At 41.7% G+C, this 27786-nt stretch overlaps 1 protein-coding gene across 9 annotated transcripts in view; it reads right to left on the bottom strand.

Annotated features, from left to right (window-relative positions):
* The window catches only part of NCK2 (NCK adaptor protein 2), a 110513-nt gene that overhangs the window by 30278 nt on the left and 52449 nt on the right, over positions 1 to 27786 (bottom strand). For 8 of the 9 annotated variants that reach the window (XM_037528041.2, XM_037528043.2, XM_037528042.2 and 5 more), the window contains 2 exons: positions 20696 to 20880; positions 5144 to 5385 (listed from right to left, as the gene is read on the bottom strand). In XM_037528041.2, the coding sequence (XP_037383938.1) occupies positions 5144 to 5369 (226 nt within the window). In that variant the 5' untranslated portion in view covers positions 5370 to 5385; positions 20696 to 20880. The remainder of the gene's footprint in view (positions 1 to 5143; positions 5386 to 20695; positions 20881 to 27786) is intronic. The other variant, XM_037528048.2, reaches the window with a different exon arrangement.

Below are 27786 nucleotides of genomic sequence, written 5' to 3'. Positions count from 1 at the left end.
TTGTTGAGGCTTAGAGCATTCAAGAGCCTGAGCTGAATGTGGGTGGTCTAAGACTCGAGAGTCCTAGTCCTGACCACTGTTCGACTGAGGACTGCTGATTTGTGCCAGTATTATTTCCCTGGTTAGATATCTCAAGCCTTAGAAAGCCAAGGACTAAATAAACCCTATCCTTTTTCCATATCCTGCCAGATGAAATAATGTCTAGCCAGGCTCCCATTTGTGATGCAAGCACACCGTATGACACTGAGTTATCCCTACATAATGCTTATATCTCCATTTCAAAGTCTTTGAGTATTGTTTGCAAAGGTCACTCAGCAGGGAATGAAGTGGCTTAGGAAGGATGTTCAAGGCACGGAGGCAGGAAGAGACAACTCAAGCTCAGGTTCTTGGTCAGGAGCAGCATCCACACCCACCTTCCACCTGAAAGAAACCACCTGCCTGACTCACACTTGCTGAGAACAATTATAATCACGGCAAAGATCCACAATCCAAAGGTGCCTAAAAAGAAATCCCCTATATCTGCAGAATCACAGACGCTGAGGGTCTAGGAGATCATTTCTGACCATTATTTATCATAGAGCAGCATATCATGAACTAGCTCAAAACAGTCTGGGCTGAACCAGCAAGAAGCAGAGGTTTCCTCACTTGCATTCTGTGTCATGGAGGGAGCACACTAGACAATTACGGAAAGTTCTGAATCACAAACTGGGGAAAACCATTCTGACTAAGAATCAGCTGGACACATTTGCACTGGTGCTATTCTCATGTTTTAGGTCTAGTTCAGCAGGCAAACACTAATACCTTCTGATCTCTGAAAGGCTGATATCAAATTCAAGGCACTGTAACATCCCAGATGCCCAAATAGAGCAGAGTCCCAGTTATATCTCCTCTGCTTTGCACCAAATTTATAGTCTGGGGTGCTCTCTAAACTGTGTTGTATCTGTCCCTTTATTTTAATGTTCAGAAAGACAAGAACAACACAAAGAATATTATTTTCCCCAAATTACCTGACAGTAAGTAGCAAACATGAAATCCCATCTCCCCGGTACTTGATAATTCCAGAAGTAAGGACATTCTTCTGCAAAATCACAGTCCAAGTGTAAGCTGAAGCCCCACCTGTCCCGTACCGGTAATGAACTCTATATCTCAGGGTTATTACTCAGCCACTCCAAAACCGATCTCAGGGCCTCCCCGGTGGCGCAGCGGTTGAGCGCTGGGTTGTGAAGCTGCCCGCGGCCTCTGCGACGCAGGTTCGATCCCCGGCTGCTCCCCGGCCACCAGAGGAGGGTCCCACATGGCGCTCTCCTGCCGCCCGCTGCTCCCCTCAGCAGTGTACTTCGGTCCTTCTGCCTGCTCTGCTCCCCGCTCTGGCTCTGGTGAATTCTCTCACCCTCCCGCGCTTCTGACTGTACCCAGTGCATGTATAAACAAACAAACAAACAAACAAATAAATAAAAACATGCCTCTATAAAAAATTATTTAAAAAAAAAAAATATTAAAAAAAAAAAAAAAAAACAAAACCGATCTCAGGAGGGACTGAGAATTTTGTGATTTCACCCAGAGTAACCACCCCCTGCCCATCGGAAAGCATTAACTTAAGTCAGTAGGAGGGCTCTGTTACAGCCAGCATTTGGGAGTCCCTTTCAGCTGCCTCTCCTAGGTGCTACTAGGCCTGGTTTGGCATCACAGAGGTGGGAGTCCTGGTACTTATCACCTGCAGGTTTCTAAGTAGCCTTTAGTTTTTGGTCACATTGGGACAAAAACTAAAGGAGCAGCCCTGGGGACAGGTCACTTCTGGTTCCAGACACCTAGGGAGGTGGCTGGCACTGGCCATGTGTATACCTTTCAACAAACTCTCCCAAGGAGGTTACTAACAGGTATTATAAGATACACTAAGTATCTTTTTGGGTAACCCAAGTCAGTACCTGAATTTAAGTTAACCACTGAGAAGAGTTGTTAATCTTTGGGGCTTTGGTGGGTTCCCACTGCTATCATAAAAAGGTTAGGAAAAAAACTGATTTTTTAAAAGCCTGAAGGAAAATCTTTGAAAATTACTTCCCTAGGAACAGCTTCCCCATCTCAAAAGATTTAGCACAGGCTTTAAAACACCTAGTGTGCATAAGTGTGTAAGTCGGCTTGCAGCCCAGGAGCACTCACTGCTGAGCAGGGAGCTGTAGAGTTGGGGGCCTTCAAAACATCAGAAACAGCTCTTAACAGTTGCTTTTTGTTATCCATGGAAACGTTCTGACTATTCATGACTGTAGGTTGAATGTGAGGGGAGATCCAGTCTATAAATGCTTTGCTCAGGGGCAAAGAAGGGCTCACTTAGTTTTAGCCCATTGTAATCATTAAAGGAAAATAATGTTAAATCCTTGCCAAACAGAGAGATCTTTTTGTCAAAGGCACTGCTTTCTAGCAGTGACTCTTGACAAAGCAATACATGTGATTAAATTAAACTCAAGTCCAACCTCAACACTGCAAATGAATCTCAAAAAGCAGGAAAGACCATTATAAAGTTGGTTACCTGCAATTAGAGATATAAACACATTCTCAACACTTCCTTTGTTGGGCAGTTTGATGATATTTTATTCCAAGCCAGGGGTCTGCCAGGGAAATCTTACCATGGATTTAAGAATTAGATGTTTTTTTTTCCTAAAAAAAGATTTGTTTATTTATTTATACAAGCACTGGGTACAGTCAGAAACTCGGGAGGGTGAGAGAATTCACCAGAGCCAGAGTGGGGAGCAGAGCAGGCAGAAGGACTGAAGTACACTGCTGAGGGGAGCAGCAGGTGGCAGGAGAGGTCTGTGCGCCATGCGGGACCCTCGCCCGGTGGCTGGGGAGCAGCCAGGGATCGAACTGGCGCTGCAGAGGCTGCGGGCAGCTTCGCAACCCAGTGCTCAACTTCTGCGCCACCGGGGAGGCCCTAGATGGGTTTTTATAGGAGGAAAAAAGTCCCACAAGTAGCTATTACAAGGTCAATAGATGCAATGTAGTTCTGATGTTGTTTCAGAAACAAGACGTACTCCTTTCTGTGGCGGCATTATCCATCTAAAATCATTCTATAATTCTGGTGGCGGTCTGGAGACAATAATCTAAGTAGAAAACTGTGAACACTTTAGTGCCAATCTTTTTTAGCCATCAAGACCAGTGGGAAGCAGAAGGGGCTGCAGAAAGTTCTCTAACCTTCCTTTTCAACAATGATGCCATGCCGAGTATGGCTGTAGGGAATTAAGTCACCCCAGCGTGATGATCTCTTGTCAGGGTGCCTTCCTTTGCTTTGATACTGGAGGGTCATGGAAACCTCATGCTGAGATACCAAGGTCTCTCCTTGTCTGACAAAAGCTAGGCTCAGGATGAGCATGACAAACACATCAAAATAAAAAAATTTAAAAAATGGGGGGCATTTCTCCCAGGTGATAAGACTCCTGATTCCCAAGAGAGTTTAGACTATGAATAGCAAATGCTGTTCACAGATGTGGAAGTTAAAGACAATTTTACTTGTATTTTTGCAATACATAGTGTTCACCACAAATGTTTTCAAGGATATGTGGGGGACAGAGCTGAAGCCTGGCAGAGGCTAGAGAAGAGGCCAGAGGAGAGGAGCAGCCTTTACTCAGCTAAGCACTCCAGGGCAAGAGGAGAGCCAAGGGGAGAAAGTTAAAGAAAAGCAAACTTTGATTCTATTTAAAAAGAGCTTTCTAACAATCTGTGTTCTCCAAAAATGGAACTGGCTGACTCCTGAGCAGACGTGTTCCAGTGGAGCCGGGCGGCCATCTGCCAGGGTGGTGGCGGCCCAGCACGCAGCACGAACACAGGCTGGCTGAGTGTGCTCCAATCTTAGAGCCCAGGGCACTCAGTTTGTGTCTACTCATGCTACTTGGTACCCCCATTTCTTTACCATAGTGAATTAAGACAGCCACCTTTTCAAGAGACATGTTTGGGTGACAAGTTAAAGCAGTGTCAGTTTAGTGGAAAAGTGTGAGTCTGTTCATGAAAAATGGAATTTCTACATCAGGCTCAGAACCTATGACAGCTGGTAATCTGGTGTGATTCATAAGCAGGCCTGTGTCTCACTTCTCTTTCCAAATCATGGAAATAACTTAATCCACAGCAAAAATACTACCCAATAAACAAAAGCTTCAAATGGCTTTGAAGAGTGAGCAAATTAGTTTTCAAGATTGCATAAAAGGAAAGATGTGTATCTTACCACACCTACCATACTTGGTATGAAATCTACCCTCTTGTCAGAAATGAAAAACAACAAGTAAATGTGACATGGATGATAATACTGATTTATTACAACAACAAATTCTTAAATGTGAAACAGCAGTCTTGGTACAACCCACATTATACTCATTTAAGGAGAGAATAGGAACTTTTTAAAATGGCAGTCCAGTTCAACCATTCTTCAGAAAGGTCCTCAAATTATTTTCTCAAATAATCTGGAGCAGTAACTACTACTGGTCAGTCTGATGTGCATATGAAGGCAAGACTGGACACTATTAACTTCACCTGATTCAAAGGGGCCTTTCGTATATCCAGATACGAGAGGAAAAAGAAGACATGTGAAGAAAGGTGGGTGATGATTGGCCATGCCAAGCTCCCAGCAGCTCCCACCTGAGTGACCCTAGAAGACCTCGAATGTCACGCTAGGGCGTGTCCAGCTGCCACTTTACCTAACACTGTCTAGCACCAGGCTATGAAACATCTTCAATCTGAAAGAGGGGAAAAGCCACCCAGGTACAAGGTGTTCCTTGTTATCTCTTCTTCCGTGCACGAAAGAGCTGATGGAATGACATGGCAGAGCTGTTGAGATTTCTGGAGGAGGTGATTCCATTTCAGGATCCTCTAGAATGGTGATGCCAAGAGACAGGTACATGTGTGACACACAGAAGTGTCAACTTACTTAAAACTCTAAACTCTAAAATCTCCAGGAGGTGACAAGTCTGAGAGTTCTCCATCTTGACCCCTTAGTTCTCAGAGATTTTTAAAAAAAGATAGCTAGAAAGATTTAAAGACTTTAAAGAAAACACATGAACATTTAAAGCTGAACACTCTCCCCTGAAAAAGCACAAGGATTCTTGGCTCCCATATGGGAAGCAGTTTAGCAATATGGGCTGGACTGTGTGGGGATACTCACCGAGTGTGTCCTTCAGGTTCTTCACCAGGGAGCCTTTCTTCAAGCTGTTCTTCCTCTCCACATAGTTGGACGGCACGTAGCCTGTCCTGTTGGCCGCGTTCCTCACCCGCCACCACGTCTTGGAGTCGTCCAGCAGCCACAGCCGCTCGTTCTTCTTGATGTCCAGCTCCTGGTCTTGCTGGGCCGTGTAGTCCCACTTGGCTATGACAATTACTTCTTCTGTCATCTTTCATGGAGTCCTTCTGCCAGCAAAACATTTGGAGATGCTTGTTAGAGAACCAAATACTTCATCCTTTGCATTACCTTGAACAATCAGGGACTGACAGCTTTTATTAGAACTCAGCAGTCTGTTTTCTCCTGGGTTTTGAGATACTCAACCTTAAAAAACAACCTTCTTTCAACAAATTTTAGTATTTTGTGTTGAAGATTTGTATAAAACGATTCTTAATTTCTGAGAACTCTGAGAACCAAGTTCTCCACCAAAAATAAACCTTCAAACAATCATAAGTAAAAATATTATAATTAAATGTGTTCATTTGGATTAAGAAAGACCAGTTCCTCATAGCCAGTATATTTACATCCATTCCTGCAAAATATGCTGCTTTATGAACGTATTTAAAAAACACAATACATCCAGACTGTTCCTATAATTAAAATAAATATAGAACTTATGCAATGTGGTATCCTAGACTAGATCCTGAAATAGAAAAACAAATTAGTGGAAATACTGGTGAAATCCAATGATGTTCAAATTAATAATATGGCACCAATGTTAATATCTTGGTTTTGCAAATGGATCAGTTATGTAACATGCTAACATTAGGGGAAACTGTGTGAAGGGCACACAGGGATGCTTGACAATACCTTTGCAAACTTTCCTGTAAATATAAAATTATTTTTGAAAACTCATATTAAAACCTGCACACCAGATGTTTATAGCAGCTTTATTTATAAATGCTAGAACATGGAAGTGACCAAGATATCTTTAAGAAAGTTAATGAAGAAAACAAACTGTGGTAGGACAGATAATGGAATTATTACTTAGTGATAAAAAGGAAATGAGTTACATAGCCAAGCAATGACAAAGAGAAACTTTGGATGCATATTACTAAGTGAAAAGAGGCAATCTGAAAAGCCAGTACACTGTCTGATTCTCACAAGGACTCTCTCCTTGACCAAACTTTAGTCAGGCTCCTCTGTATCCTCTCCCAACTAGGCCTTCATTTTTCTACTTCCATATCTGTCTATCTTTGCACTGTCCAATTTTAACAAGAATCTTGCTAAGCTGGTTCAGCAACAGTCCTCTACCCTCACCCAGGGTATATATAATCACCCAGTCTGTCTTCAGAAAGAACTCTTTAGGTCAGTTTAGCCAGTTTATCCCTATTCCTACACCCCACCCCATTTCTAATGTTTATCATCTTAGTAATTTTCCATTCTTTGACCCCCTACCTACCCTACTCTTTGGCTATAAATTTCTACTTTCCCTTCTTGTATTAGGAGTTGAGTCCAATCTTTCTCCTTCACTGCAAAGCTCCCATACAGTAGACTCCCCTGAATCAAGTCTGCCTTACAATTCTATAAAAGTGGTGTGAATAATTTCTTCTCTAACAATTACAACTATATGACATTTTGAAAAAAGGCAAAACTATGGAGAAAATGAAAAGATCAGGAATTGCCAGGGGCAGGAGGGCAGGGAGAGAAGAAGTGGATCACAGATTTTTATCATACCCTAATAGTGGCTCATGTCACATTCATCTGTCAAGACTACAAACATGCAACACCAAGAATAAACTGTAATAACATTATTCTGAAATAAAAAGTTTATAAAACCACAAATAAATGTAGTATATAGGTAGTTAAGTCAATTTTGGAGTAATATATAGGAAAGGTATACCTGAATGACTTAAAGAAATAAAGCTGTCAACTATTTTAGCAACTGTGTATCTCCTAGCCACAAGAAGAGCTAGTGTTTTCTCAGTAGAAAAAAATCCAACTTTCAGTCCTTCCACTGACTAGAAGTTTTCTCAAACCTCAGAAGCTAGTTTGACGGAAAGATTCGTGATTAAAACTGTCTTCCTCTCAGATACAGAGCAGTCCTCATTATTTTGTAGGGATTACTTCAGAATTATAGAGGAGATACAGTATGTGCACTGACTCCATGGAAAGAAACATGAATACTTGTTTAAATAACATGCCAGTTTCTATCAGACAATAAAGAAATTTATAAATAAAACATGTCTTCTTTCATGAGTTAACTTCCAAATTTAGAGACAACAAACCTTTTGGGAAGGAGAAATGTTTAATAAGCCTTATGCATAATGTATACAAGAGCCAAGAGGGCCGAGTCTACACAAAGCTCATTTTCAAACTGTAGACAATTTTGTTACCTACTTTCAGGAAATCTCAAGTCTGTGCCCATCTATCTCTATCTATCCAAGCCTTTCTGTCAGGTGAGACTTTTGAAAGTCATGAAGACAGTTTTTCTCTTCTTTTTAATAATCACAAGTGGGGCTATAGCCATAATAGGAATGGGACTCAGAGAATATTCCATTTGAGTAGAGATTTTTGTTTCTTAATTACAGTTTTCAAAAGAGAACCAGCCCATCACTTAAGACCAATCAAAGCAATTTATTAATTTTCTGCCTGATCTAACTGCATGAACAACAGTTAAGTGCGGAGCTGGCCAGGCACAGTATGTTTCAGTGCACATTGACTATCACGCGGGAGTTAAAAAAAATACCAGTGCCTGGGCTCTCCACAGATCATTTATAGCAGAATATCTAGGAGTGAGACCTGAGAAACTATGGTTTTATTTTTACAGCTTACCAAGTGATTCTGACAGGCCTAGAAGGGAAAAAGCCAACTAAGAGGGGAATGAGCCACAAAGTCCTCTCACGATCCCCCTCCAAGTCAGAGACCTGTCGGTTGCCATAGCCACGAAGATGCCCAGCTCAGGAAAGCCACACTGAGGTACGCTGGGCACCTGACACACATTAACTTAAGGACAATGACCTTTTCTGGGAAATGAGGAAGATAAAGACTAAGTGACTTGTTAAATGATAAGATCAGGATTGGAGTTCAGGCCTGTTCACCCCCAAATCTGTGCTCGTGTGCTCACTTCCAGGGGTGGATGCAGTCTGATGCGTAGTACGTATTCTAGGATAGGGGAAATTATAAGTGTCTATGGCCTAGGAAACACTAGTTGTCCCTCAGCAATGGGTTTTACACCTATTCTAACTGACTTCTTTGAGCTTTCTATCAATAGTAAAGCTTCAAGAGGCCAATCAATAATCACCTCACTCCAGTGAAGGCCACTGATGTGCAATCACTTCACTCTAGCACTCTGAATGCCAGGCATCTACAGGAGGGACACCATGCCCACAGTTAAAAGTTGGCCAATCCCTGAACATTCTACTTCTGAAAATTGACTGATAAACCTGATGCCACATTCCCCGAACGGCTCATCAGATAAGCTCTGTGCAGGAGATCCACTTGGGAAGTACAGCCCTGTTAGTCAGCAAGCGTGTTTCAGGTGCTGAGTTGAGGCAATGGTCTACCACCCTCACGGCTCCTGCTGTAAGATGCCAAGGATCCAGACCCCAAATAAGTGGGAAAAGAACGACCATGCAAAAGGCAAATAATCGCAGGAGCAATGGACAGAGGCAATGAGGGGAAACCACTGGGGAAATGGCAGACCTGAAAGAGATGAAGGAAACTGGGACTCGAGAAAAGGAAACTGTTTCAGTCTTGAAATATGGGTAGGATCTGCAGGGGCTCTTCAGTCAAAGGAGAGGACACCCCAGGCCTAAAAGATGTAAGCAAGAACCAGGCAGTAGTAACACATTCCTAGGCAGACGAATGAAGAATTACCCAAGAGTAATTTAAAACAAAAAAGTAAACGGAACATGTATTCCTGGGCTTTTAAAAAAGCCATTTCAATGAGAACTAAGGTACCCCTCCAGCGCTCCACCTTATCACCTGTATCCCTGCAGGTGTGATCTTTCTTCTCTGTGCCAACACAGGTTGGAAAGACTAGCTGGAGGCCCTTTCTGAAGAGACCTGCTTTTTGCGCATGAGATCAGGTTCCACTTGGGCCTTGGGAAACTGTTTCTTAGCAGTCTGGTAATAACAGTTATTTAATAACTCTGTAGAAAGGTAAGTTATGGTAAGGTATGCACGATGGAGAGACTGGAATAGGAAGAGATGCCAGATGAATCAAGATGATCACACAATAAAATTAGACATACAAACAGACTTCTATTTCTAATATGAGAAAGCCCTAACAAAAGAAAACCTGGAAAAGTACATTCTAACTGACTGCTGAAACATTAAGTCAAAGATGGTATTCTGATTAAAACAGAATCATCCAAAGAATGATACACATTTATCACTCCAGCTTATAAGGAAAAATCTAATTTTTTTCATTAGCTTCAGCTAGGTGATTTATCACACAGTTCTAGTCAACAGAAAGAAGAGCACAAATTTGATATTTTATAACCAAGTCGGATCTTGTAAGTCATGTAACCATTCTGGAATAGACGTTTAACAAGAACTTCTAGTCATTCTGAAAAAAAAAAAGAAAGAGAGAGAAACCTACAAGGTATGTTATATTTTTCCAGTCTTAGGTGGAAGAGCTAAAACACAAGTAAAACTAGAAGAGTTATAAAAAACTTTCTTCGTTAGACAGTTTCCCTAACTCCTAAAATAATCTTAACCTTATTTTATTCCTTGCTGGGTTATAGTCGGGTTATATACTCCTCATGGTAACCAGTGTCCCTACATTCCCAAATGGCCACAGATAATTCCTAATAAAACAGTGACTAAAAGGTACTTAAAACGTGATAAAGGCCAGCATGAAGGAGGCGGACAGGTCACTGTCTATTCCCACCTGTGCGCTCAATTGTAAGACACCATCAGGCTCAGGGTGCTGCTGCAATGGCCTTTATCTAACAACAGGAGATTGGGAAAACAAAAGAGTTTCTAAGGCCACAAATGGCCACTGTCTCACCCCAGATAGTGTCCACAGTGTCCAGTAGTCTCAAGTAAAGGCTGCTCGTGCAAGATGGTACTGTTGAATAAGAGCCTGGAGCTGGTGGCACATCGCTAAGCAGTGGACCAGGATCAAATTTACACTGGCAGGGCCTCCCCGGTGGCGCAGTGGTTGAGCGCTGGGTTGCGAAGCTGACCGCAGCCTCTGCAGCGCCGGTTCATTCCCCGGCTGCTCCCCGGCCACCAGAGGAGGGTCCCACATAGCACGCAGACCTCTCCTGCCGCCCGCTGCTCCCCTCAGCAGTGTGCTTGGGTCCTTCTGCCTGCTCTGCTCCCCGCTCTGGCTCTTGTGAATTCTCTCACCCTCCCGCGCTTCTCACTGTACCCAGTGCTTGTATAAATAAATAAATAAATCTTAAAAAAAAAAAAAAAAACCTAATTATTAAAAAAAAAAAATTTATACTGGCAGCTGGAGATGCTCATAGGTGGGCACAGCAGTAGCCCACGGAAACAGTGTGAAGGCTAGGCTGGACAGCCATGGAGGCAACAGCACCAGAGGCAACTATACCAGGAGGTGATGCCACATGATCAGAAGCAGAGGACAGCTTTCAAAGGTGGCCAGATACAGAATGCTGGTTACCTCTCAGCAGTGCTGATCTGCACTGATCAATACTACTGGTCAGAACTAGTCACCAGGACACAGTGTTAGAGATGCCAGTGTTATAACTCTTTTGTGAGCAATTGGTCCAAACCAGTAGCCAACAGCTCTTTGATGCACTGGGGTGAGGCTGACTGTTTTCCTCACATGCAATATCAGAGGCAGGGCTGGAAGCAAGCACAGCAGCCAGGTCTCTTGCAAAGGTCTATGGAGGTCTGGGAGTCTGTAGAAATGTTTGAGTCCCACAGAGATTCTCTCCTTGATGCTTCCTCTTCAGAGATTGTCTGCTGAAGCCTTCTCATCTTCAGAGGTCAGCTCCTGAATGAACCAAGCTGGCTCCTGCTCTGCCTTATATCCTCTGCATGGTCCACCACCCTACAATGCTGATTGTATCAGTTTCCCATCCCAAGTGTTTTATTGATAAGGTTAAGCAGCTTTGGCTTACTGAATTTTCCAAGGGCATAATGAGCTCAAGCCCTTGACTGACAGCTTGAAAGCTCAAACCTGTTTGGTCCATTTACAATCAGGCACCAGATTAAAAAGGGAAAATCCTGTGCCTGCACAGACTGGACCAGTGGGCTCCAGTGAGCCACAGCTGGAGCTGGCCTTGGTGGTGGTGGGAGGCATATTGTACCTGGGGTTCCTTCGGTGTAAAAAGGAGTGGGGAGGAGTCCTGGCTGGACTCCACTGGGAGTCAAGAGTCTGGGGTTCAGTCTTTGGCTGAACCAGTTGTGTTACCCGGGACTTCAGCTTATTCAGTAAGATGGAAATAATAATACTTGCCTAGCCTCACAAGAATTTCTGATGTTCAGGAGAAATGTGATTAAGGAGTGTTCAAAAGGAAGGATTTAGTGGAATAAAGAGTCTAGCCACAACCACCTTAACCCAGCTACCTCTTCGGTAATGTTGGGTAATACGGCACCTCGCTTAAGCGCTTGTGAAGAAAGCCCTGAGCAGACTGCCCAGCACAGTGGAAAGGCAAGAATGGGGCTATGGTCATATTGAAAACCCGAGGTTCGCTGCAGCACATTTTATACATGTACTGTGAGGCCAAGTCCCGGCAACCCCTCTCTTTATTTAATCCGAATTTACTATAAGCACTGACTCTGCAGCAGACATTCTTCAACAGCGCATGGGATGCCTGAGCAAAACAGAAAGGGTGTCTGCTCTCTTGTAACTCAAGTCCTAGGCACAAGGAACAGGTCTTCAGAGACACCTCCCCTTCATCCTTATCTAAGTCAGTATCACTGCCAGCCTCTCCTCTCAGAGATCATTCAGCAGAAAGTCTACAACTTCACTTCCTGAACAGCACTTAACACCACCTGTGATGACCTGTTTACCTATTTATTATTGTCCATTATGTGTTGACAGTGGCTGTCAACCACTAGTTTAATGCGAAACTCAAGGATAAGACAGGCTGATGATTCAAGGTTATTATGCCTTTTCCTTATTCACCCTCCTACCAACTAATCAATTTAGCTTGCTACAGTGAAAACCAGGGTCATAGTTTTAAAAATTTGCCCAATCCCATTTTGATTTATAAACCTATATGGATACAATATGACTTCTCAAACTTAGTGAAAAAACATAGACAGACAGGTACAGACAGACAGACAAAACAAGTCTATGTTTTACCTCTATGATGTTAACTTGGAATTTCAGAAAAATACATACGTGCATATGAATATGCAGACATACTAAATGCATGTGCCTCTGAGCACATAAGCTTACTCCCTTAAGGAGTAAGCAATTAAAAGAATAAAAGAAAAGAAATTAAAAGACTACTTGAAAAACAAATTGACACCCCTACATAGTGTTTAAACATACAATCTGAATTACTCAGATAATATAATCTACTTCACTACTTCAGTGTTTTGTTTTGTTTTTTTTTTTTTTTGACTAGCTCATGCCTTCAGGGGGAAAATGTATTCAACCAAATATTATGGAAACTGAATTATACCCTTTTAGTAAATGTGACAGAAAGAACATTCGACACTCCCCAACACCACCCCAGACGTCCACATCCTAATACCTGGAACCTGTGAATGTTATATTATTAATATATCACAAAAGGGAATTAACCAGCTCACTGGAGATGGTGAGATTATCCAGGTTATCCAGGTGGGCTCAACATAATATCAAAAGGTGCTACAAGTGGGAAGAGGGTAGCAGAAGAGACAGAGGCATTTGGGGTGCCATTGCACAGCATGTAAAGAGAAGGAAGGAGACACCATGACTCATGGGGTGAGGACATCCTCTAGAAACTGGAAGAGGCAAGAACATTCTTCCTCCATCCTCCAGCAGGAATGCAGCTGGGCTGCCACTCTAAGGTCAGCCCTCCGAGTGACCTCCAGAACTGTGGGGGAATAAACTTGCGCACTTTTAAGCCACTAAGTTTGTGACAGCTGCTACAGAAGATGTGAGTGACTCTGCTATGGTCAGTCTGAAAAGGAATCCTTTTTATGTTTCTCCCCACTGATTACAATGTTTTTTTTCCCCTTGGTGTATATTTACAAGTATTTTAAAATACACATCTACATAAAGAAGAACTACTCAAAGGAAGTCTTAGAATCAACAAAGTATCTTAGGAATTCTTTAAAGTTGTGTTTTAGATAAAAGATTTGCCAGATGTCAATTAATTTGATAGGGGCTGGCAGCAACCTGCGGTATCCTGGGGTGGAACGGAAAGGCCAGTTGGTGGCTTTTTATAAGCAGTATCACTAATTACAGCTAATACAATTCAGCTTTAAGTAGGGCACAATATGGAATGTAGTGGCTATTCCAACTCTCAGTAAGTTAATTAAGCGGTGACAAGAGTCAAGTTTTACAACTACCCTAAGGCACGGAAATATACTACATGTGAAAAAGAAAATAAATAATAGCTAGGATCAACATGCATATTTTCAGTACAGAGGAGCTGGTTCCAGCTACCCTGAGTGGCTGGGGGGGTGCATGGTTATTAAAGGAGCAAAGAACATTCACCTTATACCCGCTTGACAGTTTTATGTGTCTTAGCTCATCAGATGTTTATAGCAACCTTCTAAAATAGAGCTTAACTACAGATATATTTATTGAATGATGAAACTGGGGATTAGAAATATAAAATAACTCACTCAAATCTACAAAGGTAGTGTCTGGATTGGGATTCAAACTCATGATGTGTGTGTGAGTAGAAAGCACTGCCTTATCCATGGTCCTCTACTGCTAACTGCTGGTACTTGGTAGCAGTATTTTGCCACATGGCTCTAAAAAAAAAAGGAGAAATCCCAAGAGTAAGGTAGGTGGGGACAAACAAGAACTCAATTTCCATTTCATTTGGATAAACTGGTCAGTGAAAGTACTAAGAAACAGCAGAAGCTTCCAATCTTTCAGGAGGATCTGGGATGGGCCTTGTTTGTTCTTTAGTATTTTACTGGAGGAGGGGTAATTGAAGGGTCAAAGTCCTCCTTTGAGAAGCTCAGTTCCCCTTGACCTCCCTCCCACAGAGTGGGGGTCCAGGCTTTCTGTGCTGCTGTCACCAGGAGCAGAGTGCTACTTCCCAGCTACTCTCGCTAAGCTGGGCTGAAGCACAAGGTGCCCTGCTGACCTTTGCTCTGCAGGTTATTTTGTGAAGGGTCTTTTAATGACTTTTTTGCTAATTTTATTGGGTAATGGTAAAAGACTATAGTCTGTAAAGTCTCTATATCTTTGAATTAGTGGAGGTTTTCTTTGTGGCCACTGATGCTACCTATTTCTGTGGATATTCTTCTGTAGTTGGAGAAGCCCAAGGTGTGAGAGCCAGTCTCAGCACCAACCAGGTCAGTTCCCTGCTCTGTCTCTGGTGAAGCCTCTCACCCTCCTGCACCTCTGGCCTGTACCCCAGGTTCTTGTATAAATAAATGAATCTTTAAAAAAAAAAAAAAAAAAGCACAGTCCTATTACCCACTAAGTCTCACATGTTCAATCAAGATTAAGCTGCCCAAATCACTTCAGTTCTTCAGTTTCACACACTTGATGTCCACATTCCTAAGTATTCTGTATTTCAGACTTTCCTATTTAATGGAAAAGTAAATTTCAGAAAATCCCTCTGCACTAGCACTCGGGACCTGTACCCCTCATGTTTTCATTCCTAGGGGGAGTATTTGAGGTCCCTTCTCCCCTTTGAAAATAATTTATTCCTTCATTCCTCCTGGAGGAATCCATTCCTATAATCATTGCCCCAATCTACTGTGTCAAGAATCTCTCTCCTTTCTGGATCATCTTACCTGCAACTTGACAGCTGACACTGTCCTTCAGTCCTTTCTTGAACATGTCCTGCATTTGGCTTCCTGGTACACAATAGTCATGGCTTTCTTCCTCCTTGACTGGCTCCTACTTTTGTTTCTAACTTAGAGATGCAAGAGTCACCAGGCTGTGTGTGTGTGGGCCTCTACTCCATCTACTCCTTCTCTGAATGATTCTGCCCACCCACCTTCCATCAGTCACATTGCTTCCAAATGCAGGTGCTGTCCTCTGCTCTCTCCCCTAAACATCAAACTTCTGCAGGCAAATGGCCGCTGAACATCGTCATGTCACATGCAACTCAAACTTAGCATGCCCAGAACAGAACTCCCCACCAAAAGCAAAAGAAAACTTAAAAAAAAATATGCACAACAAAAACCTCCCATTGCCTCTCATAGTTTCTTTCTGAGTTCAGGACATACTAGAGTCACCCAGTTGTTCAACAGAACAAAAATCTGACAGCCATCCCATCCCACAGATGCTTGCACCTTCCCAAACCCCCCACTGCTTCCTCAGCCAGCCTCACGGGCTCACCTTCAAAATATATCTTGAATTTAACCATGTCTCCTCCCCTCCACTGCCCATGTCACAGCTTCTCTGGCTAGACTAGGCAGCCATCTCCTGTCTCTGTTACCATCCTCTCCACCACTTCCAGACTATTTCCTGTGATACTTATGTAACTGACAGTGATTTGTGCCACTCTCCTATTCAACTGTCACTACAGCTTGCCATCACACTAGAATAAAATCAAAGCCTTTACCAAGGTCAAAAATAACTTGACTCTGGGCTCTTTCTTCAAACTCATTTGCTTCTACTAATCCTATCTGTCATTCCTCAAAAAACAAGGTAGCACTTGCCTTGGGGCCTTTGACTTGCTCCATTGTCTAGAATGCTCTTCCCTAAATATTTAGCTGCATACCCCTTTGTTCTCTCACTTCATTAGACCTGTTGTCAAATATTATCTCCCTTGATCATCTCTCCCTCTCTCACATTCATCCCTGATTAAATCCAAGCTGCCAAGCTCTCCCACCGTATCTTATTAATATAGTTACTGTGTTCCCTACAGCCCCTTGCTGTTTTCTCTTTTCCACAATGTACTCCTACATAATTTTATTGATTGTCCATTTTCTATCACTGAAAATAATCTCTTGAAGACACAGGTGGTGTCTCATGGCCAGGCGAGTTCTCAGGAAGGAACTAAGCCTATGTATATACCCAGCAAGTACTGTGAGCAGTGACTAGATGAAGTGGCTGGGGCGGATGGCGGGTGGTTGCGATTATCAGTATCCACTAATGGTCTGCTCCAACAGATCAACTCATGGATTAAGACTCTGGTAGGCTACTGCATCCTATAGTGAAGTCCTCATTGATGTTGCATTCAAAAACATGCTTCACCTAAACTAATATCACCTTTCGCTATATTGTTATTGTACATAATAAGCCTCTTTACTCCTGATACAAATGATAGAATACCAATTAAAAATATAAATCTTACACTATTTAGCTACTTTGAGTGAAAGCACATGAAACAGGCATAAATATTCATGAAATGAAGATCAATAATGAAGAGTGAATCACACAACTCTTTTTTAGAACTGATTAGCACAGTAGCAGATAATGAAAGATAAAAGTTTAGCAACACCCATTAATTACATGACTGAGAAGACAGGGTCGAAGACTAGATTATATATCTGGCAAAAATAATTTAAGTAGTTGCACAAAAAGAAAACAAACAACCCAATCAAAAAAAGGGCAGAAGAACTAAATAGGCACTTCTCCAAAGAAGACATGCAGATGCCCAACAGGCACATGAAAAAAATGCTCATCACCACTTATCAGAGAAATGCAAATCAAAACCACAGAGATACCACTTCACACCTGTGAGAATGGCACATCTTCATGTCAACAAAATCAGAAACAACAACTGCTGGCAAGGGTGTGGAGAAAAGGGAACCCTCTAAAGCTGGTGGAAGCTGGTGTGAATGTAGACTGGGCCAGTCCCTAGGAAAGAAGCATGGAGATTCTTTAAAATACTGAAAATGGAACTACTATATAATCCAGGAATTCCACCCCTACCCAAAGACTATAAAAGCTCTAATTTACCCAAAGAATATACCCAAAGAATATAAGCACAGCACATTACCTCTGTGGACTTCTTCCCAAACCACAGTCTAATGATAAGAAAAACATCAGATATCTGATAAGTCCTCATCAAAATTGTCAAGGTCATCAAGAACAGAGAAATATGAACTATCACAACCTGAGCACAAAATGGACCTCGTAATTTTCTTTACTCTACATTTACCCAAAAAATATAAAAACTCTAATACAGAGAAGTATATATGCACACCTAGGTTTACAACAGCACTATTTACAACAGCCAAGATATGGAAGCCACTTAATGCTCCAGAACAGATGAGTGGATCTAGAAAAGGTGGTATATATATATATTCAATTGAATACTACTTGGGGATCAAAAAGGATAAACTCATGGCACTGCAACATGGATGATGCTGAAAGGGATTATCCTAAGTGAAGTAAGCCAGAGGGAGAAAAGATAAATAGTTTCACATATAGGTGGAACATAGAGAAACCAAACAAAGGATCAGCCAAAGACAAACTGTAAAGCCAACACTGGAAAGCTGACCATAGATCTGACTATCCAGCAAGGGAGGTGGAAGGAGGGGTGGAGACTGGAAGGGGAGGAAGCATGGTGGGGTGGGGTGGGGTGAGGAGTGCATAATGGACTGTGGTGGAGGACTATGGGTGCTTTGGTGGTAAGAAACTGTTGACTACACCTGAGGGGAAAGTCCTATATTGTGAAAAAACAAGCAAGGATGTAAAATAATGATACATCAATAATAAAATTCAATAAATAAAAAAATTAAGTAGCTGTTAATAAAATTTCAGCAATTGAACAATATGTAGTTATCTTTATCAACCCCCCCCAAATTTAAAAATAGGTTGTAGAAAACTGAAACAACAAAATGCACATGGTCTTTTCAACAGAGCTATAAGACTACAAGAGTCCTTTTTACACGAAACAGTATTTATAAATAGTGCTATCTATTGTTGGCACAGTAAAAGAGTCTGTGTTTTAGTTGAACAAAAAGTCAGGATTCCCAAGTAGGATTTACCAGTTTTCATAGGTCAAAATATGGTGAAATATACTTGTAAAGAAAGATTAAAAACAGTACACAGAATGACAAAGAATAACAATTGAAAAGTAAGCAAAAGACAGTCATTGCACAGAAGGGCAGCACAAATGGTGAATAAAAATAAAAAAGGTTCAACTGCTTTCATGCTTTCATAATCTGAGACCACAATAAGATAGCATTTTACACTGGATAGATAAAAATGAAAAAGGTTGATAATATGTTAGGAAGGCTGTGGAGCAATGGGAATCCTCATGTTCTGGAGAGAGTAAAATGAAATAACTACTTTGGAAGGCAATTTGGGATTATCTTGCAAAGCTTAACACTGCCACACTGTACAAGGCAGCGATTCTATGCCGAGTCACAGCCTAGTGCTTGTGTCTGGGGTCCCCTACAATGCTTGGAGAAGCACATTCCTGCCAGGTATGAGAAACAGCCCCGCCATTAGCAGAAGGGATACATGTGCACATAGCCACATAACATACGGTCATACAGCACCCAAAAGTGAAGAAAGCATCCCCAAGTCACATATAAGATGTTTAGAAAGCTGGATGAGTTGGAGAAAAAGTCAAGGGGCTACATCCTACAGGGGTGCAGCATTCTCATAAAGCCCTGAAAGAAGCAAACTAAATAACATTGTTTACATATGTATGTGGTGAAACAGATTAAAAAAAGTGAGGGATGAATGATTGAGTAAGGAAATAAATGGGGGTGGAGAGACAAATCACCCCAGAAGAATTGTAAATCAACTGTATAGATACCCCCTGCTTTCAAGGAGGTGGAGCATAACTCCCTACCCTTAAGCAAGGCCTATGCTTAGAAATCTCCTGCTAAGGACAGACTGAGCAGGGGAAAGTGACTTTTGGGTGACGATGTCTGGCCTCAGCCAGTGGCCCAGGGCACTGTCACATTGCTAAGTCTGATGAACAGCGGAGGCCCTTTCATATGGCAATGAAAACAGCACGTTACCTCTGTAGACTTCTTCCCAAACCACAGTCTAATGATGAGAAAAATATCAGATATTTGATAAGTCCTCATCAAAATTGCCAAAAGGTCATCTAAAACAGGGAAATATGAACTGTTACAACCTGGGCACAAAATGGACCTGGTGATTTTCTTTACTCGACATATACGCATGCTATATCTTTTTCCATCTTTATATTGCCTACATATACACATATACATAAAGTGTCACTAAAGTGTGCCTGGATATGCACAAGGAGGGGACAGAGAAATCCTCAGAGTGCCAAGGCTAAGAGTTGTTTTTGTTTGTTTTTCTGTAATGGGATTCTCCTAGAATGGGGTAGGAAACCCCCAGTGGTGTTTCTCTTATGTAATCCCATTATGTAATGGGATTCTCTTAGACTGGGATAGGAAACCCCCAATGGTAATATCTCTTACATAACTTCTGCAAGGGAAACCAGGGAGTGCCCTATCAATGCATGAGAGGCCAGAAAGCTAGTTAAGAGTCAACAAAGTCCTGGGTAGGGCAGGGTCAAAGGCAGGTGAGGTCAGAATAACCTGCAGTGGGGGCAGGGCTTAGAATCTGGCCACTCAGTATGAGCTCCCAGCTCTCAACTACAAACAAGGACCTAGATCTGGAAATCATAATGAACACCACCCTAGATACAAGGGACTTGGTGCCCTTTTCTCTAAAATAAATAATAAGGCAAAAACACTTAGACACATATGACTACCCTTATGAAATACTACAACTCAATCCTATATTTTTTGATTACCCCATAATCCAGCAAAACATAACTGAAAACAAGACGTTGCTCTGAGGAAAAAAAGAAGTGATCAGGGAGAAAGTATCCAGTTACAAAATTTTTTGTAGTGGTTTTAGACCAAATGAAAGAAAAACACTAATTTATAGCAAGCTAATTTATAGAAATCATACCAAGAGATTTTATAGTCCACAATTACAGATCAAATATAGTTCAAAACAATATATGAGTAACAGAAGCAAAATCGGGTTCTGAAGGAAAACTAATGAGGTGGGGAGAAAGTTCTGGAGGTCAAATTGTGATTTCTCATAAAGCTCTCATTACTGCCCCGCCATAGACAGAGCTCAGATTATCCCACCACCAAACAACAACATTTAGGTTCTAAATCTAATGTCCCAAATGATTTGTCTCTTTCTCGTATCTGTTATTACGGGACCTCTGGATCTCAGAGTCCCCAAACTGTCACAGATACGATTTCTTTGCAACACATGTGAGTAGATTTCTCATACAAATAATACTTTCCAGAGAATATCATTATTTACCTCTTTTAATGTATATGTATCTTTTCAGTATCAAATCTGGAATGAGCCTTTCCTGACTGGAAAGCACCAGAAATTTAGTTTTTCGACTAAAATTTAACATGACTCAACAAACCAGGGCTACACTTACTGCCATCTTATTAAAATAAAACCTACAGGACAAATTTCAGCAAAAGCAGCAACTGCTCCCACTTGTTTTAAGCAGAAAATTCCAGGCTTACCTTTGGCACCCAAGTTCAAGAGATGGCTGGCAGAGTGCAGAACTCTTCAAACGGCGAAGTTTTCAGCAGATTACACCTCTCTGAAGCTACAAGGCTGCAGTTCTCCCAGTTCTCAAGTCTAACTCAACTTCTCAGAAGAGAATTATGTTCTGGGAAATCACTTGTATAAAAGGAACATAGGGACTCTACAAAGAAAGAGAAATATATGTACATATTAGGGTTGCTTGCCTATTTGATTTGAAATAAATGCTTGAAAAATAACTATTCATTTGCCTGAAATCAATTATTTCTTTAATGTGTTCCAGACTTTGTATATATTGACCTCTGCCAAAACAAAAAGATTCTCAATCTTTGGCACCTTTCATTCTCCAAAACAGCTCTGAGGTAGCCAGGCTGACCACAAGCTCTACAAAGAAGACATGTGGAGGCTGGGGACAGCCAGTCATTACCCCAGGGTCTTAGCTGTCCTCTCTTAAGGCCCCGTACCCACAACTGCAAACCCTGCCAAAAACAGAAGGGAGCTTGCCAAATGGAATAGGAAGCGAGTGTGGTAACCTAATTAGGGAGAAGGGCTGCAGAGAGCATGGAAATTATTTATTGGCTCTTCCTTTCTTGGAGGAGGTCTCTTGTCTGGCCATTTTGAAGAGTGCCAGCTACTAGCCTCAGGACCTCCATCTGAAAACATGCCTGCAGGAAATGTGAGGATAACATCCCCAAACTACAAGGAGTTAAGAGAAGCCTGGGGAGGTGACCTGGAAGCCTCTCCCTCCAGGTAGTGGAGATCTGCTGTTGCCTTATGTTCCCTACATTCCTATAACTATTTTCAGTCTTTGCCTAGAATTTTCAAGGGGACCCTGAAGCTCTGTGAACCTCTGAGTGAGTTCACTTGACATTTTTAATTATATCTCAAACCTAAGGGGGGAATCTGTCCTGACAGTGCACTCAGAGAAGATCTATTAATTCATCCCGAGCATGATTATGACCCCAAATGTTAAATACCCCATAGAAAAATCGAATTCTATTTTTGTCAAACAGAAAAAGATAATTCAAGTAGGGCTATCATAAAAATGCTAGTGCAAGTTCATAAATTTTGATTAAAAAATTAATTCCTCCTTATGCATTCTCTAGCATTCAAGGCTGCATGATTTTAAAAAAATATATGATTTAACCCAAGGAGAAGTGCTGGCCAAACACAATGAGAAGACTAGGTTTGGGCAGCATGAACACCAGGACGACTGTGCGCTTCTCTCTACTGTGCTTACCATAAAATCACAGGTTCTACTGAAATGGAAGTTTGGTATCTGGACTCAGGTCTTGACACAGAGTCTTATTTCTCACTGCTGTTCTAGTATACACCGCTTAGTGAAGAAAGTCACCAATGAAATACAGTTATGCTCCCAAATGCCATCTCCACGTTAGTATTTTCATAAATCAACAAGACATAAGTTGTTTCTTTAAAATTTTAACTGAGTAAATTTGACAGATCTCTGCAGGTCAAGGTTAGTTGGGGTGTCCAGGTGAACACGAGGTTCCTTCTGCACATACCATGCTCCCCCAGGTAATGTCATTTAATCCTCCCAGGAGCCTAGTAGGAGAAGTATTAATCCTACTTTTACACATGAGTTAACTTTCTCAGGGAGGTTAAATGTTTTCCTTAATAGACTTTAGAGTTAGGATCGCAGGCCTTCAAAACTACAAGTGCACCACACCAATAGCAAATCAAATGCCTGAGTGATTTAGCTACTGGCCAAATACAAGAACAATGGACTGGACTGGAAGCCCAGCCCTTTGATACTCAGTGTGGTGGGCAAAGGGAAAAGCCAGATGGAAAGGAGTGTGATTTGAACTAATGGACAAGTTCCAATCAAAGTGACTCTGCTCTAAGTTCATTCGAAGGTGCTGGTGGCCATGTGGTCCTCATTCAAGTGTGAAAAATGAAGGTTGCATTGTTTTCTTTGAGAAAAGTATTTTATTCACAAACTGTCAATGTATTCAGCACATACCTTAAACAGAAAAGAGTGATCAAAACATTTTTCTCTGGGTTTAAATAAAGTCTGCCCTGCCTATGTCTAACACAGGGTTATCAGCTTATTCAAATCCTCTGTTAAGGACAGCATCTCATATCAGGTCTTAATGACAACCTGTGATATATATCCACCAGGAAAGCATACACCTTCATGCAACAACCACCTTAGGATGCGAATTCTGTGAGGTACAGGGTTACTGGGCCTGCAGAAGACCCTCTCCTAAGAATTCATTCAAGGATGTTCTACACAGCCTGCTCAGGCAGTTGGAATACATAAACTATATGTTTTCTCTTAAAAGTCGTTCTCCACTGGCACCAGGTGCATTTCCCTTTGGGAACAGAGGAGGAAAAAAGAGGAAAAGGAGGGGAAAGGCAGGAACACTATGTCAAATGAATTTCTCCCCTTTAATTTGGACCCTTAATTGTATACAATCTTACCACTGCAAAATCCCAGGGGTTATCTGAATTCCCTCTAACTTACTGTGATTTTCATTTTATCAACTGTGTTTTGAAAAACCTAAGCCTGGATTTTCCCCAGTCTTTCTTCAGGGAGAGAGTTAGCTGCAGCGCTGTCAGCTGGAAGGCCTGGTGCCTGTGCACGGAGGACTGCACCTGCACTACCTCCCGGGACAGGGTGAGGCATCCAGGCACACTGTGGTTGTCCTAGCAGAGTCGAAACAACCCGTGTCAGTGTCAGTCACAGCTAGATCCCTGAGGCGGGGGCAGTGATGTCGACTGCTTTCCTCACTTGGAGTATGTGCTTTGCTTAGAGCCGAGTCAAAGCAAGTCTCTGAGGGTGTGCACAAACCACCTTCGTTCTCAAAAGTACTGTTTTTCTTAGATGTTAATGCCACAAAAGAGAAAGAGTATGTAACATCCTCTGAGTGGGTTAAGCTCTGTGCTCAAGTTCCCACAGGTGTGCATCATAATCCATCTTCTCTACACAAAATAGACCAGGAGAACAGCCCAGATCCCTTACGTGTAGTCAGCGCGAAAGGTTAAAATTTTTTTTCTCCTTTTATTTAAAAAGAAATAACAACAACGAAGAAACACATGATTATAGCTCATTGGGCTGGCAAGTGACAAATGTCTCACTTTGCTTCTCCCCTCCTGCTCTCCCCACTGAGGCCCCTTCTCTGATCAGGCAGACTTTGCAGTGGCCCAAGTGGGAGTCCAGTTGAGAATGAACGTGGAGAGCCAGTGCCCAAGTAGAACAGAGTGGACAGGGCTGTCCTGGTGACCTCTGGCAGAACTAGCTGTATTTCCTTCCCACTCAACCACTTGGTGGAAAACTTTATTCAAGTGGGAAAATGCTGGTTTCAGACACCGAACAAAGCTGCACAGAAAACTGCCCAGTTAAAGTTCAACTGTGGTTTCCTCCCCCAGGAGGGCTGGAACTGAACAGCAATACATGCTCATAGCCTGACACGCAGAGGCTTCGAACTGTCTTCACCATCCCATGCATGGGTCTCAGTCAGGTCTCAGAGAGGACTAATGGTCACAGGTTCGCTACGAAATTTTAAAAAGTGCCACTGAAATTAGAATTTTTACACAAGATGAAACTGTCCTGACCAAAATGAACATCAAGTTTTCTGCTCTGGGCTAGAATTAAATCAGTTCCAAATGAGAGTTAACTGAGGGTTGAAAGATGAAGATGGAAAAAAATACTAATTTCTAACTCTCTGAGCAACCTCAAACAGACATCACATGTGGCGGAAGCAGTTGTTTGAGGGTAACTGGTCAGACTTCAGACTGTTCTGAAATGACGAAGATTTCTGCCTTCAAGTACTCCAGGATTAAGCTGAGAAGAAAGCCTCAGATGATATTACAGTCGTATGACTGTTGGTTTCCTTACTGCTAAAGTCTCAGAAGGAACTTGTAATTCTATGCCCTGAAAATTTTTCTTGTATGAAAGCTGCTGTCTGATTTGCTTCACACAAGTACATCACTCCAGTAATGGAGATAAACACAATGTCCGTAACAATAATTGTCTTTCTTCAAACCCCAGTTTAAATATCATCATCTCTGGGCAAACGACTGATTCTCCTACACAGAAAGTCTTGCCTTCCCTATACTAGCACTCATCATATTGTAATCATTGGATTTTGCATTTAATGGAAATGTTTAATATATGCAATATATATTAAATGCTAAAATAAAAATATACAGAGGTTATATCTCACCAGGTATCTTAGTACTCAGCCTCAACAATTATGGCCCTACAGCCAGCCCCGCAGCCCAGACCTCACTAGATGTCTTTAAAGCCAGTCCCATACAAAAATTATTTCATCTATATACTTCAGTATGTATCACCCACAAATAAGCAAAGCTTCATTATTACACATAAAATGATTAGGTCCTTCATACAAATCTTACATCTAGTTAGTGTTTCAATTGTTTCTTTAAATGACATTCATAAATATCTTTGTATAACTGATTTATTTGAGTCAGAATCCACATAATTTCTACGAACTATGATTTCTTGTAAGTCTTTTAAGTCACTTTACACCTATTCTATTTTATTTTATTTTTTTTTTTTTTTATAGAGGCATGTTTTATTTATTTATTTGTTTGTTTGTTTGTTTTGTTTATACATGCACTGGGTACAGTCAGAAGCGCTGGAGGGTGAGAGAATTCACCAGAGCCAGAGCGGGGAGCAGAGCAGGCAGAAGGACCGAAGTACACTGCTGAGGGGAGCAGCGGGCCGCAGGAGAGGTCTGCGCGCCATGTGGGACCCTCCTCCTGTGGCCGGGGAGCAGCCGGGGATTGAACCGGCGTCGCAGAGGCTGCGGGCAGCTTCGCAACCCAGCGCTCAACCGCTGCGCCACCAGGGAGGCCCACACCTATTCTATTTTAATGGCAGTTTGTTGAAGAAACTGTTTGCTTGTCTTGTAAAACCTCCACCAGCACCTTGTATTTTGTCAGTTTTATTTCTCTTCTATTGTCTACAGGTCCCCCAACCCTGGCATTTGCAGTAAATGAGCAGTTAGCACTAGGGACTATTAGACAGAGAAGACTCACTTTCTCAAGGGCAGGGAACCAGCATTGACCATGTGTTTGGTACAGGAATAAAGCAAATAAACAGTGGGAGGTGCTAATGAACTAGCAAGTTCGTTCTCCTCCTGTTTCCTCTGTTCCCATTTTCACTGGGGATTCTCCCTGGGGAGTTAAGGGCAAGATGCTTAGTTTCTACTTCAGGGTCCTTCTGAAAACCTTCTAAAGCTCACTCTACTTTTCCTGGGAGCAAGCATATAATATATAGGCTAAAAGATAAAATAATCCAAGCACTGAATGATGCCATGCTGCACTTTTTTTTAAAAGCAGGTTAAAAAAAATCATCTTATGAGGCAGATGAGGGCTGGGCAGGATTCACAGGGGCACAGTTTCATCCATTCATTCATTCATCATGTGAGAATGTGATGGACAATTTTACACAACCTTCAGAAGTCAGCATTTTATGTTCCCAAACCTATTAAGAAACATAATACCATTTGACACTAAAGTCATATTATACACAGATAATAGATACTAAACAATGAGTGATATGAAACAATTTTCCCTATATTTCTCTATAAAAGTTGTACTTTTTTTCTACAAAGAATGCTTCTGTTGTTTTATATAAATCTGAGGATTTTCCCATAGTCCAGAATTAATCAAATCAGAAACCTCAAGGCCTTTATTTCCCCTGTTCTTCAAGTACAAGCCCTTGGTGTTATTTTAAAGGGTCATATTAATTTTAGAGAGAGGAACACTAAATCTGCTAAGCCTGCAGTTGACTCACATGCATTGGGTCGGAAGCTTGCAGAGGGAGGTTATTCTGGTCAGGGCCTGCACTAATTAACTCTGGATTAAATGGCTGCATCCCCAAGTGCATGGCTACTGGACTAATGCACTAATTTTAGTGTTTCACAGACTTAAATGTTACTTTGACCACACCTTAGTTCTTGATCACTGACTTTTAAGAAACCAGAAAAGGATGTTCAACATGAGGGTAGGGAATATGATTTTTATAGCCAGTAGATGAAGGTAATAGGTTTTTAAAAACAGACTAGAAATAGCCCAGGACCTTTAGCATATGAGAAATCTCCGTGAGTTCAGAGAATAATCAAGTGCTGGAGGAAAAAACTGCGAAATGATTTTGCAGGAAGGTTACATTTTTTTCGAAATTTGTAAATTGCTGGTAACTGAAAAGGCACGTAAAGAATAGATTTGCTTCTTTCAAGGTAACTGTGAAAAAAAACTTCACCCAAATTTCCCCCAAATGCCAGATCCTTTCATAATTCTGTGACTTTGTATTTCCTACTTCTGTCCCCATATTGGGAACTGTACCCCTCCAGCTTCCCAATATCACTGCCCAGCCAAATTCAACTTAATATTCAGGAATGAATTCAAACTTTTCTTCTTTTGGACTTCCTATGGGAATGACCCCCAACCCAGTGGGAGTTATTCTTCTATAATCATAAATGCTCCATTTAAAGTCTATCTAGACAGAAAGAGGTCTGGGGCAGGACTCCATGTGCTGGTATCCCTATGGCTTGGCACATGGCAGATTCTGGCAAAATGACTCATGATAGTTACCATCCAGAAGAATCCACTTCTTTAGATACATCTGTTAAGATCCACTGCTACTGTCCAATACCCCGTAGCATTCAGCGCCAAAGGGTCCAGAATCCTCGTCTTCCAGATTTCAATCTCTGCCAATCCCTGACACAACTGGGATGAGCAAGCTCCTACGTATCAACATGGAGCCAATAATACAGACTGAAATGCCTAATTGTGCCAACACTGTGTTTCTCAATTTCACTGCTTTGGATGTATTCTTCTTGAGTTAAATTAGAAATGAGTCAATAAGAGACTGAATCAAAGAGTACCACTAAATCCTAAAGCTCAAAAACATATATATGACTTCCTATGGCAGCTGTCCAATTAATGCCATCCATAAAACCATTCAAATACTGTGTCTGGGCTGAAATCCAATTAAGTCATTTCTGTCTGAATATCCCCAAAGAGCCTCCTGCTGAGCTCAAAGTGGAAATAATCATAAATGCCAGATTAGCTGTGTAAG

The sequence above is a fragment of the Talpa occidentalis genome, unplaced genomic scaffold, assembly GCF_014898055.3.
Source record: "Talpa occidentalis isolate TD23 unplaced genomic scaffold, MPIMG_talOcc4v2.1 talOcc4.5, whole genome shotgun sequence".
Taxonomy (NCBI): Eukaryota; Metazoa; Chordata; class Mammalia; order Eulipotyphla; family Talpidae; genus Talpa; species Talpa occidentalis.
The sequence above is the reverse complement of the archived record's forward strand: the minus strand, read 5'-3'. Positions and strand labels throughout refer to the sequence as shown.